This window comes from Columba livia, chromosome 1 (assembly GCF_036013475.1).
Source record: "Columba livia isolate bColLiv1 breed racing homer chromosome 1, bColLiv1.pat.W.v2, whole genome shotgun sequence".
NCBI classification, from domain to species: domain Eukaryota; kingdom Metazoa; phylum Chordata; class Aves; order Columbiformes; family Columbidae; genus Columba; species Columba livia.
The window spans coordinates 119,724,912-119,740,869 of record NC_088602.1 but is presented as its reverse complement, the minus strand read 5'-3'; the positions used below and the strand labels follow the sequence as shown (position 1 = coordinate 119,740,869).

General features: G+C 37.7%; 1 protein-coding gene across 2 annotated transcripts in view; it reads left to right on the top strand.

Moving 5' to 3' along the window:
• The window catches only part of GABRG3 (gamma-aminobutyric acid type A receptor subunit gamma3), a 348,523-nt gene that overhangs the window by 187,354 nt on the left and 145,211 nt on the right, over window positions 1-15,958 (top strand). For both annotated transcript variants that reach the window (XM_065075325.1, XM_065075329.1), the window contains one exon: window positions 2,033-2,115. In XM_065075325.1, coding sequence (XP_064931397.1) covers window positions 2,033-2,115 — 83 coding nt within the window. The remainder of the gene's footprint in view (window positions 1-2,032; window positions 2,116-15,958) is intronic.

Sequence of the window (15,958 nt, the reverse complement as noted above, 5' to 3'; positions counted from 1 at the left end):
GCCAGAAAACTTTCTGATCAGTTAGATGCAGGACTAGATAAAGTATTTCTACAATTCATACTAATGCCAATACTTGATTTTTCAAATAAGTCATGCTGAAAGAAAGTCTGTCACATCTCATCACAAGGGTGAATTGCTAGAGGAAAGGCTTTTAGAGTTTTACTAATCTTGTGGTACCATCAGCTGTATGGTATTAGAAATATTGTATGCATTTGCATAAAAAAGCCTGTGGAGATCAAAATATGTGTTTACTTATGAAGAGATGTATTGCTCAGAAGGGAGTTTTGCCATAAGCCATATTCCACGTGGCAAACTCTTTCAGAAACATCCTTTCACACTACATTTTCTTCAGCGTATTCTGATCATACTTGCAATTGGGCTCCAACAGAAAGTCTTTGGCAAAAAATAAGAAAGGAATTGAACATCTGGAAATACTACTGACATTTTTAGTGCCCTCCCCTTCTTAGGCTTGCTCCGCTGTGACAGAGCTCTTGCTTTTTTTCAGTAGCCTTTAGTTGATAGACTTTGGTGATTAGGATGTCACCTCCAATACCCTCTTGGTTGGGTTGCTGTATTTTTTTCCTTGCTTCAGTATTTCAGGGCAAGTTAAGTATCTACCTAATAGTAGTTAGACTTATATACCTGTCACTAAAGAAACTATTTGTTGAATGGAATGCAAAATTTGTCTAAGACATCTGACAAAAGGGTGATACTTGACCCAGTGCATTGTTTGAATGACCAGTTTTAGTTTGTGAAAAATGTTTTGTGTCCTTTTCACCCACTTGAGTTAGCCTCCTTTTTATGTAAGAGAAGCTGCTAGAATGATCATTATTCATTGATAATAACACTGTGTAATTCAAAAGCAATTTATCTGGCTTAAGCAAGCACACAGAATTGGTATGACACGGAAGCGGTAACTACTGAATGCCCTGGTACAGTGAAGTGCTGATAAGTATTCTGTGTTCAGGAGAAAGTGCACAAGGTTTGATCATGCTCCATGCCTTTCCCTCTTCTTCCTTGTCCACTTTTGGATGTGAATGCATTCCTGCTGTAACACCACAATTCCTCTCTCACTGTCAACACAAAAGTGCTGTCAAATTCCTCACAGGTGACCTTCTCCAAGACAGAGGTTTTCACTGTGCTGTCCTAAATCTGAGACACAAACCATTCCCCATCCAATCTGTCAGCTTTTGAGTTAGATTTTGTTTATTTGTTTGCTTGTGGGTTGGTTTTGTTTTGTTTTGTTTTGTTTTGTTTTAAAAAGACAGCAAAAAAGCTTCATGCCCCACACTTGCTGCGTAAATTGAGGCACGCAATTAATGTAGTATCTTTTTCCTAAAAAAGACTTTATAACAAACTAGCACTTAATGTATTCTGCCTGGGTAAACAGACTTACTTTGTAAGCTATCAGATGGATGATTATCTGTTTTTAATAGTAATTTTAAAATCTGTTTCATTCATAATGTCCTTTGTGTTAAGGATATCACATAAAACAAGCTTTCAAGTCAGGCTGAAGATGTTTCTGCTTTTTTTGCTTGTTACGTCTGTACAACTGAGAATGGCATACAGAAATCTAGTAAGTTTTTGAGAGACAGCCCCAAACGATTGAAAGTATTTTAAGTTCACAGTATAAGTAAATATGGAAAACATTCCTTATAAGATCCTTTATCAAGTTTTAATTTTATGGAATTATGCACTGCTACATCAACCATATTTTCTGTTATTTGTGTAAAAAATATTTGTTTCCATCCCATGTCCTTTAATGACGAATTGTCTAAAGAAAAACATACGCACAGATTTCTTTGGACCAAGACACTTTCAATGATGTGTCTGAAATTATTTGTGGTTGTAGATAATTATTATTGGTTTGGATCAGGCCTAAAGAATCAATGAACTATCTACATATATGGTCCTTATAGGCCTTACTGATGCATGTCGAAGTGCTCTCGCATGATACATAAGTTTACCCAACCTTTTCTTCTGCCTGTTCATGGCGCTGATGTGCAGTAACAGACATTTGGTTTCTCCACAGGCTGACCATCAATGCTGAGTGCCAGTTGCAGCTGCACAATTTCCCAATGGATGAACACTCATGTCCTCTGATATTCTCTAGCTGTAAGTACTGCTTTGATGCCTTATTGCCATACATGACTACTATGCAGAGGGATGAGTTAAATTCTGATCTCTGTCAGGTCGTTCAACCATTTTGCAGCAGGTATAGGAAGTTTAGGTTTGCTTAAATATTCAGGGGATTTTTGTTTTCCTCTCTGGCACTCTTGGTTGATGGACTTAAGCCATGAAGTTTCTGTAGATTTACTCTGTCATTTTTGCCAGAACCAGCCTTTATCGTTGATGCTATAGTCACGTGTTCAGCAGGAGCAGAAAATTCGTGTTAGTCTGTGCTATGTTAATCTACACAACCATGTAACATGTAAATGAAAATAGAAATTGCAGTTTTTCTTGTAGAGGTGCACACTCCAGGGACAAGACCAGCAATCTCTGAATATCTGAGTTTATAGCAAGTAGCATGGTAATGCCCCTCTATTCCATAATAAAAGTAGATTGTGTAACTACTCAAACTCATTTTCCTTTTACTGCTCAGCTTGTCCAGTAGTCCTAATGTTGTATTGTACATGGTGTTGTTGGTATATTTAAAACATACCTAATAGGCAAAACAAACACATTGGTGAAAAGGATCGAAAACTAAAGTCAAGTGAGTTAATCTTTAGGTCCAATATTACCATAAGGAAAAGTTATCTTCACACTGATTAATTTGAAAAAGCTTGAGAGCTGTCTGCTCATGGATACACCTGCACAGTTGTGTAATCTAAAGTCATATAATGCAAATGTTTCACAAACATTTTTAAAGGATCTCCACTAAAGATTTTCCTTTTGATAAACTCCAGGACTCAGAACCCGTGCTCTCCAAAAGTGAATGGGAAACACTTTGTTTTGCCTTTCTATTTAGAAAATAGCATGTTCTCCATCATCTCCTAAAAAGCAATAGAGGAATAACGTTATTTAATGTCTCCATAATAAACATGCTTTTGTAATAGTAGGATATTGATTTTCATTTATGAATACTATTCAAACAGCGATCCTCAATAGGATTTGAATTTCAGCTGATCCAGGGTGTATTCGTCTTTTTCCTGAGGAAATTTTTTAAAAAAATTCTGCCAGTGTAAACATCTCCCTTTTCCAAAAATCTTTATCACAACATTGCCTTTTTCTTTTTTATGATTTATGTACATAAGTGAGCCTGGGCAAAAATACAGAGTGGTGTGTTGAGTTCAGATGTGTGGAATATATGCATGCTCAACTGAACAGGAGACAGACACCTCCTGAATGAGCTTTACTGCTAATGAACACTTGTCACTGAGCAATACACACCTCGGCTATCTTTAGTTATGGCTCAACGCTATTCCTACCTTGTGGCAATCTACTTCTAATTTGTTGCGCTATTGAGAAAGAAGTGTGTGATTTTAAAAATTAGATCCTGGTCCAGAGATACTAATTAAACCTACCACATAAATTTGATATGTTCTGCACTAGCAATAGCCAAAGAAGGTGAACTCTAATAGACAGGGAAGTTGCTTCAAACCTTATATTCCCTAATAGCTAGACGGTTGCTGAGTGCAAGTTACGCTCTGTATTTTTAAAAGAGAAAGGTAATCAGTGTGAACTTCAGAAGGCTCCGTTCAGTGGCAAAGTTTCAAATACGTCTTGATTTGCAGAGGTTCTTCCTAATTTGGATCTATGACCTTGAAGCGCTTCTGCTCTTGAAAATATACACGTATTACCATCATACATGTACTACCCTCTATGGAGACAGAGATTACATGGGCTCAAGCAGAAGCTGCATGTGTTACAGTTTCTATGGAGGAATACTGAAAGAATGTTTTATAATTTTGTCAACAGTTTTGGTCATGTTGATAATGAGTTTATTACTTTAGGTTCATATTGAACTGTGTGCCTTTCCATAAACACTTTTAGCACTAGTATTATCATAATAGGGTATCTCCTGTGTGATTTGTCTCATAACTCAGTTGTATTTTCTGTGTTGCGTACATTCATAGTTATCTCAAGATACATGGTATTCAGTGGGACTTATGAAGTGAATGACTGAATGACTTATTACTGCCTACTATGACAAGTTTCAGAGGGGACACACTAATTATGGATTCCAAGATGTATGTCTTTGAATAAAATAAAAAATGGTTGCAGATTTCACAGCACTGCTTTCCTCTGCATCTCTTTAATTTGGTCCCTGGCACAAAGACAAATCTTTGCAATTTCCACTGTAGGCAAGAACAAAAAAAGCACAAATTTTGGAGAATATTCCCCTTATTCCTACACACACATGAACAAGGTTAATATTTGAAATTTCGTTTTCTATAAATTTCCCTTGATATTTTAGAAATGTGAAACTAATCTCAAATAGTTTCTGGAGTATTTTCCTCTAGTGCCAACCAATTCATACCCTAACCCCGTTGTTGCTCTGGGGACAGTTTCTGTTCCCTAGGTGGGAATACTGAGTTCTGCTTGCTCCAGTTGCCAGGATGAATAAGGAGAAAACAGCAGCTTATAAACAAAAGAGACATCTCAGTGTGCTTACAGTGGTTACTAAAACATACTTACGCCTTTCTTTTGAAAATCTTGTTCTAGAATGGTGCCTGGGTCTCTATGGTGTCTTTGCTTATAGGAACAAGAAATTATTGAAATAATATGAAAGCTCTTTACTATCTGTGCAAGTTTTGTATGTGTTTCAGGTGACATGGCAAGATGAATCATCTGGAATATTAGGGTGTGTGGTACGTGTGTGTCTGTTGTTGCAGTCCTTACGTAGATGTGCACTTAGCACACTGTTTATGCGAAAAGTTGAGCCCAATGTCATAATGCAGAGCTACTATACAACACGACAGCTCTTTCTCAATCTGTGTACCAGATTGGTTTGATCAACCACATTTGGTAAGCAATATGCCTTAATACAGAGATGCTACAACATCGGCATCAATGCCAATGCATGGTGTCAATGTGTGTTTACTTTTGAATGTGAAGAATCAGTGTTGTGACTTGACCCCAGTACAGCAATCTTTAATAGATTTTGATCTATATAACCACATTTTCTTCATATATTTTTAAAGTACTCTATACTACTGCATAAAAATATTCTGTGAGTGTGGTATTTCATTTGGATTAATTTATCCTTTTGAGCCAAGTGAGGCTACTGTGCTCCTTTTGGTACTTATTAAACTGTCATGGTTATCACTATCAGAACTGATTTGAGCATTGAGAAAAAGACATAGTTTCAGGATTCTGCCACAAAATTTAGTTTATTGAGGTAGTTAAGATTCACATAAACATCTGTAAGGAAGCAGAGGTATTCTATCTGAAGGGCAATGTCAGCACAAGAATAAACAAATAAGAAAATGCAGGAAAATGCAGGCTGGAAATGAAAGTTAAGCACAATTGATTGTGGAACTCCTACCAAAGGATAATGCTGGTGCTAAAATTTTATAAGGATTCAAAAATGTTTGGACAAATCATTGGAAGAAAAATGCATTGTTAGCTATTAAGCATAACAAGATCACTGTACTAATGGCTACTATTTTTTTTAACTCTGAGGGAGAGTCTTTGGGAGGAAGTACTAGGCAAAAGAAAAACAAAGAGTTGTTTATGAAGAGCACCACCATCTATTTCTTCAGCAGCTCCCATTTCCCTACAGCCCCCTGTGGCTCTACGCCTAAGCTACTCGAAGAAACTCTTTTCCATTAGAGTTGTTATGTGCGTGGTTTCCAGCTGCCCTACATGGTTTCGGTTTTCCTCTATCAGGCACTGGTAAGACTGTTGAATATTCTGGATTTTCTTAATTTGAGAGGACTAGGCACACTGCAGAATAGCATGAGCATGTTTGCACTCACGCCTGCAAAATTAGTTGTTCAAGGTGTTCATTTTTCAGCCCTTTTCAAACCTTCACCTCCTCTCCCCATCCATGTGCTCAAGATCAACTTAAACTCAAGACACTCCTTCAGGAGACAGTATATTACAGCCAAATCAAAACGAAAATGACAAACATATCACACCTTGTTTAGAGCATCTGGTCAACTAAATTACTAATTACGTACAAGGAGCTTTATGGTGAGAATCTGTGCTAGGTACATACCTAATGTCTGAAACAATCTGGAAGGCAGTGCTTCAGGCTCTACCAGATGTAGTAATATTGAGCTGCAGGGCAAGCTGCCAAAATAAAAATAATAAGACTGAATTGATTAATGGGCTTTCATTGCTTTATTTTTCTTGCTGCTGTTCAGCAGCAGACACTGTTGTTAATTTTAAAAAGCACCTTAGATTTAGGCAATAGAAATGATGACATTTTTTGTAGGCAATTACTTATCTTTTCCCTAGTGAGAAGATCTACAGTGTCTTGAGCTGCTCATTAATGAGAATTGCTGCAAGGCAGGAAAAGGTGGGCAATGCCTGGAATGCTGTTCTTTTTGCATACACTAAAATACACATGAAAAGATTCACAAACCATTCAAGTGTGTTCAATTCAGCTGAAAATAGGGGAAATCAAAATTTCCAGCTATTGATAGTCCAGTTTGCTCAGTCAGGTCTTAAAAAGTGTACTTTTATCCTTTTAAAAGTTTGAGTATTTTTTAAGTGGTGTACAAGAGCATGCAAAGTTTTGTAGAAAAAAAGTAAGGAAATGTGATATGCATTTAAAAAATATTAATCCAAATCTAACACAGTGCTTGAAAGAAACAGATCCCATCTCTCTAAATATAAACTCAGTTCAATCAAATGTTACTTCTTTGAACATGAAACCTCTTATGGATATGCAATCAGTACTTTGAGCCTCGTATCATTAATTTTCTAACAGAACTAGCTGTCATCACCAATTTTAATATGTTTCTTCTAGGCTAGAAAAGCAGATTCTGGTTTTGTAGAATGAGCTGTTCTTTGTTTCATCTCATGTATCATCAGCAGAATCATTAACAAGGTCTGAGGGCAGAATTTTACTGTTGATGAAGAACAGTCCAGAGGGAACATGACTTAATGTTCATACCTCAAGAGGAGTTTCATTAAAGATGCTGGGAAGGCTTTGCAATGTGCAGAAAGAGCTTTAATCCACATCTGAACTTGCACCTGTAATGGGATGAACCAGGTCATGGGGCGTCAATGGAATTCTTGATTCAGGTTTTGTGACAAGCCTATTTTAGCTATTGTAGATTTTTCTCCTCTAGGAAGGCAGACATTAAGGCACAGGGATGTATCCATCCTCCTCTTCAGAAGGCTTATTTTTCAGAGAAAGGTCAATATGGAGAAGAAATAAAACAACATATTTATGGAAAATTTGGCCTTTCTTCCCAAACTCTGTATTTAGCACAAGACTTGTGTTGTATATGACAATTTATGAATACAATACATGAAGTATATCTGTGACAAATCCCTCCTTCTGTTCATCTTCTAATCTCTCTCATACACAGACATTTCTATATCTTCTTATTTCTGTTACCCTCTTTTAGACTTTACTGTTTTCATTACACATTTTTTCAAATACCATGGCTGATGTGCAAGGCAGTATTCAAAGACAAGCTGACCATTCCAAAGATTTATGATGAGTGCATGTTTTTGTAGAGATTGTCTTTGATTTTATTAACCTGCAAGCATTCATGTTTCTAAGCATTTTTTTTTCTGAGGTACCCACAATGACACTTGGGTATAGTGCATTTGAAATACATTGTAATCTTATGTGAGTAATTTCATTTCTTCATTCCAGTAGCCATTCTGAGTTTAATCTTCTACTGCTTTACTCCATTGTTAATGTTCTCTGGGTTTTCCAAAAATTACCTGCAGGTATTTCTTTTATCTTTAACATAAACCATCTATTGTTTCTTAGTCAAATATTTAGTTCTTTGACTACTCACTACAGGACAAGTCACTAATACTTTTCTGTGCGTGACTCAATACATTTCTCAATACCTAAGAGACACTGTATTGTGTCTTTCACATTTTTATGACTTTATAGCTGAGACAAGATACATAAAAATTTTTCAAGTTATTTTTCATTGGATGTTCTGCTAATTGCTCCAATAGGATGCACTATATACCTATGAAATTGGTCAAATTAATCCATGGTATAAGTACATTCACTGTAAAGTTACACTTTCTAAACCTAACTTATGGTAGTTTCATGCCAAAGTAGTGCATATTTTAAGTATCAGTGTGTTAGTCTTCTGTCTCATTGCTCAAGGTAAATTAGAGATGCCTTTCTAAACATTTACAGCTGTATGGTTCAGTGCTGGTTCCATACACATACAATATGTAGTGATACAAGAGTAATAAACTTTAAACAATCTGATATTAGATCTGATAGCCACCAATAAACAAATGATCCCTGTTTCACAGAAAAAGCACTGAAACTTCCCGGAAGTTGAGGGTTGTCAATTGCCTCCCTTATGATTAGGAAGTGTTGATGGCAGTGGTCAATTCATGTATTATCCCTTTCTCTTCTAATCCTTACGGAGGGCTAGGGTTTTGGCCTAGTAGCAGACAAAATGTTTGTTTTGTAGCAACTCTTGAAATTTTTCTCTATGAGACTGAAGGCTCCTTTAGAGAGGCAGTAGCTGCCATTACATTTCAGCAAAAATTAGACCCTAGAGTAAAATTACAGCACGTGCTGACTAGTGAAGCCTATAATACTTAACTCATAATATCCTGGGTCCAGCAAAATCTTTGTGAGACTCCCTGGATTGACGGTAGGTTATTCCAGGAACCTGGCGTCTACCCCAGTTTTGCTGTGCTCTTCCAAGGATCTTTGGTGTCTCCATTTACCCTGCACAGTTGCCTGAGGAAGATGAGAGGCCTGTGTCGCAACACAAACTCTCTAGGAAATCTGCTACGGAGTCAAAATAATGCTTTCATTTGAGGGGCTGAAGATAAGGATAGGTGACTGTATTTCAGAGATAGGACCCCAGGCTCTGACCTATGTTTAAGAAAGGAGATTGGAAGCCCCCAAAATCCCAAGTGCAGTCTAGCTTCCCAAAGCAACCAGCCTTATTTTCCTAAATTTTCTACTAGTAAATTTAAAACAACAACAACAACAAAATCAGTACCAAAACCAAGTTCAGAAAAGACAAAACCTGCCTGTGAGCCATTTTTATATTTTGACAAGAATGTATGTAGCTGACTAAGTTATGCTTATGGTGTCAGGAGAAAATGAGAGGAAAGAAAATGCTGAAGCAAGACAGGTGGCTGTTTGCATGTCTGACAGCTGAATGTATCAGCAAAACATCCTGGAGTATCTGTCATGTGACAATCATTGCCAGGTCCTATGATCTCATGATATTCGGTGTTTACTTGAAGCCAAAACCCCTTTAAGTGTGTTCTCATGTGCCAATGTGATATGAGCTTTTTTTTTTTTTGAACAAATGTTTGATGATATGACACAAATGCACTGCAGGCAGGAAGAAAATAACTTTCTCCCTCAAATATAATTTAACACCTATGTTATACTACATGTTTATATTATTGTTATTTGCTTATTTAGGGATGTGATAACTGATTTGCAAATGAATCTGATCTTTATGGAGAGGCTGGTCCAGAACTTGAAAGTCCTAGCAGCTCTGCATTTGTAACTTCTGAAATATAGAGCTCATCTTTGTGCTATACAGAGCATCAAAGGCAGCCACACTCCTTTGCATCATATTACATTTTTTAACACAAGCAGGAATGTCTGGTTTTAGCACTCTGTAACAATTGCATCACAGGACAATGTGGGGATGCTCTGGAATAGAAATCTGCACTCTTTCAGTTAAGGAGTTGTAGAAATCCATTTTATAAATACAGAATTGTCTGCAAGTAAGAGAAAAGTGCTCCTTCATGGGTCTTTCATTCCAACATAAGAAAGCAGTCTGAATGGCTTGTGCAGTATTTGTCTTACAGGCAACACTTGGAGGTGGATCAATAGTCAGGACTGCCCAAACTCTTAACAGAGCTCTACAAAGCTCAGTCCTCTTTGGGTTACAGGTAGAATTTGATCTTTGGTGGTTGTCTCATTCCTTGAATAAACTTCATAAGGTGCCTTCCAAGATACATCCTCCCTTGGACAGCCACAGGTGTTACATCGTATACTTGTTAGCAGGTCGAGAGAGGTTCTACTGCACCTCTACTCTGCCCTGGTGAGACCACACCTGGATTATTGTGTCCAGTTCTGGGCCCCTCAGTTCAGGAAGGACAGGGAACTGCTGGAGAGAGTCCAGTACAGGGCAACAAAGATGATCAAGGGAGTGGAGCATCTCCCTTATGAGGAAAGGCTGGGGGAGCTGGCTCTCTTTAGCTTGGAGAAGAGGAGACAGAGCGGTGACCTCATTAATGTTTACAAATATATAAAGGGTGAGTGTCACGAGGATGGAGCCAGACTCTTCTCGGTGACAACCAGTGGTAGGACAAGGGGCAATGGGTTCAAACTGGAACACAAGAGGCTCCACTTAAATTTGAGAAGAAATTTTTTCTCAGTGAAGGTAACAGAACACTGGAACAGGCTGCCTAGGGGGGTTGTGGAGTCTCCAACTCTGGAGGCATTCAAAACCCGCCCGGACACCTTCCTGTGTAACCTCATCTAGGTAGGTGTTCCTGCTCCAGCAGGGGGATTGGACTAGATGATCTTTTGAGGTTCCTTCCAATCCCTAACATCATGTGATTCTGTGATTTGGGGTTTCTTTCTTTTGGAGTGTTGGATTTTTATAAATGCTGGTATAACTACATATGTTTGTTCCTTGTAGCCTCCCTTGATGTAACAGGAGTGTACCTCACAAAATATAACATAAAATGTGAAATTACAGGTCAAGGTAATGATCCACCAGGCAACTTAAAAGATGCAGCAGTTCCCTTCTCCTACACCTATTTACACCTTTCCAAAGACAGGAGACCAGCTTGCTTGCACCCAGATGGTTCAAGCTATTTTAGATCACTTGTAGAATATGTGACATATTTTTGCAGAAACAAAGAGCATACAGTTTTTGAATTGTTTTAGTTGTTGTAATGATTAGATTTAAAAAAAAAAAAAAAAAATTTATTGTCTTCCATGGCCACCTAAGTTGCCACACTGAAACTTACACTAATGTATCTCTCAACTGAGAGAACTGTGAGCTTGAACTCACCTGTATCTTTCAAGAAATCATGACAGAATTCCTTCCAAGTGTAGAGTAACCATTTGGCACTATGAGAACCAAGAAGGACTGAACAGGTGTCAGAACTAGAACAAGCACTGAGCAAAATTACTAAGGATGAAAGAAAAGGAAAATGAGGGGAGACCAAGGTAAGCCAGGTAACCTGCAGTGTGGCACTGAAGTTCAACAAAAGCAGTGACTATTGTCTCTCAGAGTAAACACATCTTGGCTACAGCCCAGTTGATGCTTGTTACTTTTGCTAGGCTTGACTGACCAGTGATAATGAGCTTAGCAGAAGCCATCAAAGATTTACTTGTAACAGACTCAAAAAGCAGGATGAAAACATCAAGTCCTCAACTCATTAGCCTTGTCTTGTCAATTTTGTTTACCGTTAACACAGTCTGGAAAAGCAAGGCAGCCTGGAAACATGAAAAATTGCCATGAGAAAGGGCTCTTCTCTTTTCTCCCTTACATGTCTGCAAAATCAACAGAAAACCAAAATCATAGAGGGAGGAAGGGAGGGAAGGAAGGAAGGAAGAAAGGAAGGGAAGGAAGGGAGGGAGGGAGGGACGAAGGAAGGAAGGAAGGAAGGAAGGGAAGAAGGAAGGAAGGGAGGAAGGAAGGAAGGAAGGAAGGAAGGAAGGAAGGAAGGGAAACAGTCATACACCTTTGAATGTTGCTTTGTTAACAGTGTTAGAGGATAATGTTGGAAACACTGTGTGTATCTGCTCCCATTAGAGGTCTGCCTGGCTGGATCCCTTGCTCTGAGGGCAGGTCTGTCTTCTGAAAAGGTGATTAACTTTGTGTGATGGGCATGCTCTATGACAGGTAATAAAACTTCAATCGTTTTTCAAAGTTGGGTAGCATATATGTCTGCCAAAATAAAATAAGCTGGGTTTATTTATTTTACTGTCAAATAACCCCTCAGACAGACAAACTAATGAGTGATAAGATTTAGATGGGAGAAAACAGAAGTACAAATTGAGACATTGGATTTAATTTTAACTCAGTTTTTAAATAAGTTTTTTTTTTATGTTCTCCCATATGATGTAGATTTTTATGATTTAATGTTTGGGTTAGCCATACATATTATATTTTTTTCCCTAATCTTTTTAATAATATGACTTCTGGCAGTTTCACCACTAATCTGTTAAAGCTCAGGAATAGCTGACTTTTCCACAAAACCTTTCCATCAAATGTAAGAAAGAAAACACAGGGAGACATTTTGATCGAGCAAAAGTTAGATGGTATTATGGGGCAATTGGCCAAATCAGAGAGGCTGTGGACAAGACAGCGAGGCTCCTTTCTGGCTCTTTCTACCTGAGTTTCTTTCCCAGGGAAACCAAGGCGCTATGGGGAGGACTATTGTGTGACTCTATTATGTCCTGATGGTGGTAGGAGCATCTAGGAGCTCAGGAGTTCTCTTGGCTCCATCAGTTGTGATGCAACTTTGATCAGAATTCTTGTTTCATATTTTCTGTTGCTTTTGCTGCCACTTGCATTGGTGTCTTTTGGTGAGCACTGGTGAACAAGGTTAGCTGTGCCTCTCTCTGCTGAGTCAGGCCCCAGTGCATCTGTTCAGGAATATCCCAGTTAACGTCCATTTTGTAATTCTGGCAGCCTGATTGACATCTGTGTTTCTTCCCTTTGGAAAAACACAACCAGTAAAAAAAGAAGAGCCTTATTAAAACAAAACTGATAATAAGGAAGTGGAATGAATTGCAGTTCACAATATTTAGGTCATTAATCAATATCTTCCTATTTTCATCCTTAGCAACACAGATTACTAGAAAACCACATCAGTAATGTTCCATACTTGACATGGGCCTCTTATGCAACTAAAAGATGAACAAAGTTCATAGTCTGGGTCTCTAAGATCAAGATATTTCACACCATGCCACAGGGTATATTGAAGCCGTCTAAATTCCTAATTGAAACTGTTGCCTGACTAGTGCTCAATTTGTAGACGAACATCTTAGAAGATTCATCCTGATCTCACCATCTTTTCCTCCAGTATTGTCCTCAGTAAAAACACAAGCAGCGTGAGTATAACAACAAGAAACCTGCCAAAAGAATCTCTGTTCTTCTCTGTCTCACAGGTGTTTATCCTTCTGTACATACCCAGTCACTTAAAGAGACACCTAGAAGAATGAGAGAAGATGAGAAAACAGATATGTGATAACTTTCAGTCTTTTCATTTTCAGTAGCTCAGCTACTAAGGCAACAAGCAATATGCAGGAAGGTGCATAGAATTAAACAGGTTGAAGCAAAAAGAAGAACAAATCCTATTGTGAATCACCTGAAATGGACAAACTAACTGTCCTTTAACTTTTGTTAATAGAACATATGAGAAATATTAAGCCATGACCTTGAGGCACTCTCATGCTGCTGTGCTTCTAAGTCTTCCTTTTATCTATATTAACTGATAAAACATTTGAATACACATTTCCTATAATTGTGTTTAAAAAAAAAAGTTAGTATTATAGTCTTCATGGGTTGCAGTGGTACGCTCTGCATATCTTGTGCCATTTGTACTAATGAAGGCTGAATGTCAGAGCTCATGAAGAATTTTCAAGGAAAACTTTTTTTTCTTTTTTCATTTGGAAAGAAGTTATTCCTGTGAAATATAAAAATTTATTTTTGATGAATGCACATTTTCACTTCGTGAAATATTTTAGGAATTTTTGGTCTTGAACAGAAAGAGGTACCCACCCTGTAACATCCTGAGGCAACCAAATCCTGAATATGTCATGCTATAAAGGACAATGGCAAGATTTTCAGCACAGTTTTTAATTTTTCCTTTAGGTGACCTGATCACACACTGGCTATTTTACAGCTTTTGAATAATTTCTGACTCTCTGATTTTTTTCACCACAGAGTGTGAAGTCAATATGCTAATTGTATTTCAAAATATAGCACCTGAGGGAAAAATAGTGGCTGTTTTGCACTTACAGTACTTCCTATACATTTATCTGAAAGGGAGCAAAAATACCACCTCATTTAGGAAAAAGAAATGGTAACCGTTTAGAGCAGTTAGTGTTGTCCACATTTTAATTCTGGAAGTTCAGTTGTTCTTTTCAATTTAAAACGAAGAAAAAGTAGCAAGAGCTACATGTTTGTACCTTACAGGTATTTTCTGCCTGTATTGACCGACTTGAAATGAAGTTACTAGACCAAATGAGCATGGAGAAGTTTATCTACCAGTGATGATTTTCAACACAAGGGAACTTTGTGGTCTAAATGGTGTATTAGTTCACAGCATTTGTCTGAAAATCAACATTTCAATAAGACAACATTGCTTGCCTCTGGCACCCAGAGATGGCAACCACAAACTCTTGGATAAATGTCTCTTATGATTAAAAGGAAACTGATATAACCAAGTGTTTCATAACACGGTATTTTCTTTCTTGTTTTGTCCCAAACACTTTTCCCTGAAGTCTGTGCTTGAAATCTTTAAAGCTTTTCTTGTCTAATCAAAACAAGACTGCAAAGAGGATGATAAAAGGCTATTCCCAGCAACTTGCAAACCTCTAAGTTGTTTGGGAGATTTGTATTGTAAGTTTCTATTGATTTATGTGCAAAATATAGCAGCATTTCTTATGTCAAGGCTTAGCAGAATTTCCAGCCAAAAATTGTGGCCTGTGATACTTTAAGATTTCAAAGGTTAAGCAAGCTGATACTAGTCACTGCTTACATGGGAGTTTTGTTGGGAAAAATCAGGGATTTCTGTGATTCCAGACTAACGGTTGCACTTTTACATATAATCATATTCACTGTGATTTGTTACAGCCACCAAAGGGCGTCTTCCTGCTAATAGCTTACATAACTGTATGTATCAAAGCGAAACACATTAATGGTCAATGCATGGTATTAATCTTTAATGTTTATTTATTATACTGAAGTGCATGGTGGAGTAATGTGACATTGCTCATTACCTGAAGCAGGGGAGGTTCTGACTTGACAGAAGGAAAAGAATCACCAAGGGCAATCAAGCATTGGAGCAGGTTGTCCAGGGACACTGTAAATACTCTGTCCTTGGAGGTTTTCAAGACACAACTGGATAACCAAAGACATTCTGAAGTCCCTTACAGCCTGACTCTATCACAACATCTTTTTCACATTCAAAACAAGAATTATGTTAAAATATTCAATCTTCATTATAGAAGAATTTGTTCATTTTCAGAGATAAAAATCTGTGTTTGTGAAAACCATGTTTCCCTGACAACTTTTTAAGAGAATCAGTTTTCACTGTTGGCTTTCTTAAGAAACTCTCAAAAAGGGCTGGCAGGGAGAGGGTGGGGAAGAGCTGAAAACTGTTAGAGCTTCCTCTTTGCAGTGTATTTTTCTGAATGACTGAGTATATGTCCTATTAGAAATTATGGGCTTTTTCTGTATATTTTCATTGTACAATGGTTGTTAAAACCAATAATCACTGGTATATTCTTTGCAACCAAGGTAAAAATTCTTTTGTCAAGACCTGGCAGTTCTTCCAAAGACTAGTATAATCAGGCAATAATTTCAAAAGTCAAGAAGGATATAGAATTTTTCCTTTTATTTCCCTAGACGTCTCTCCGCTACGTGCAGATTCCAGGAATGGATTTTCGGGTCCTTGGCATTCTGCTGTGACAGCTCATTTTTTCACCCATTACCTGTCAGCATTGAAGCCACAACAGTGTATGCAAGGACACTGAGTCCAGCAGTTCCTTATGCTCTGCTCAATTTAGATAGTAATTCTGGTTCATATCACAAACCAGACACAAGAGATCTGTTTTTCCTCTTCTGCCACC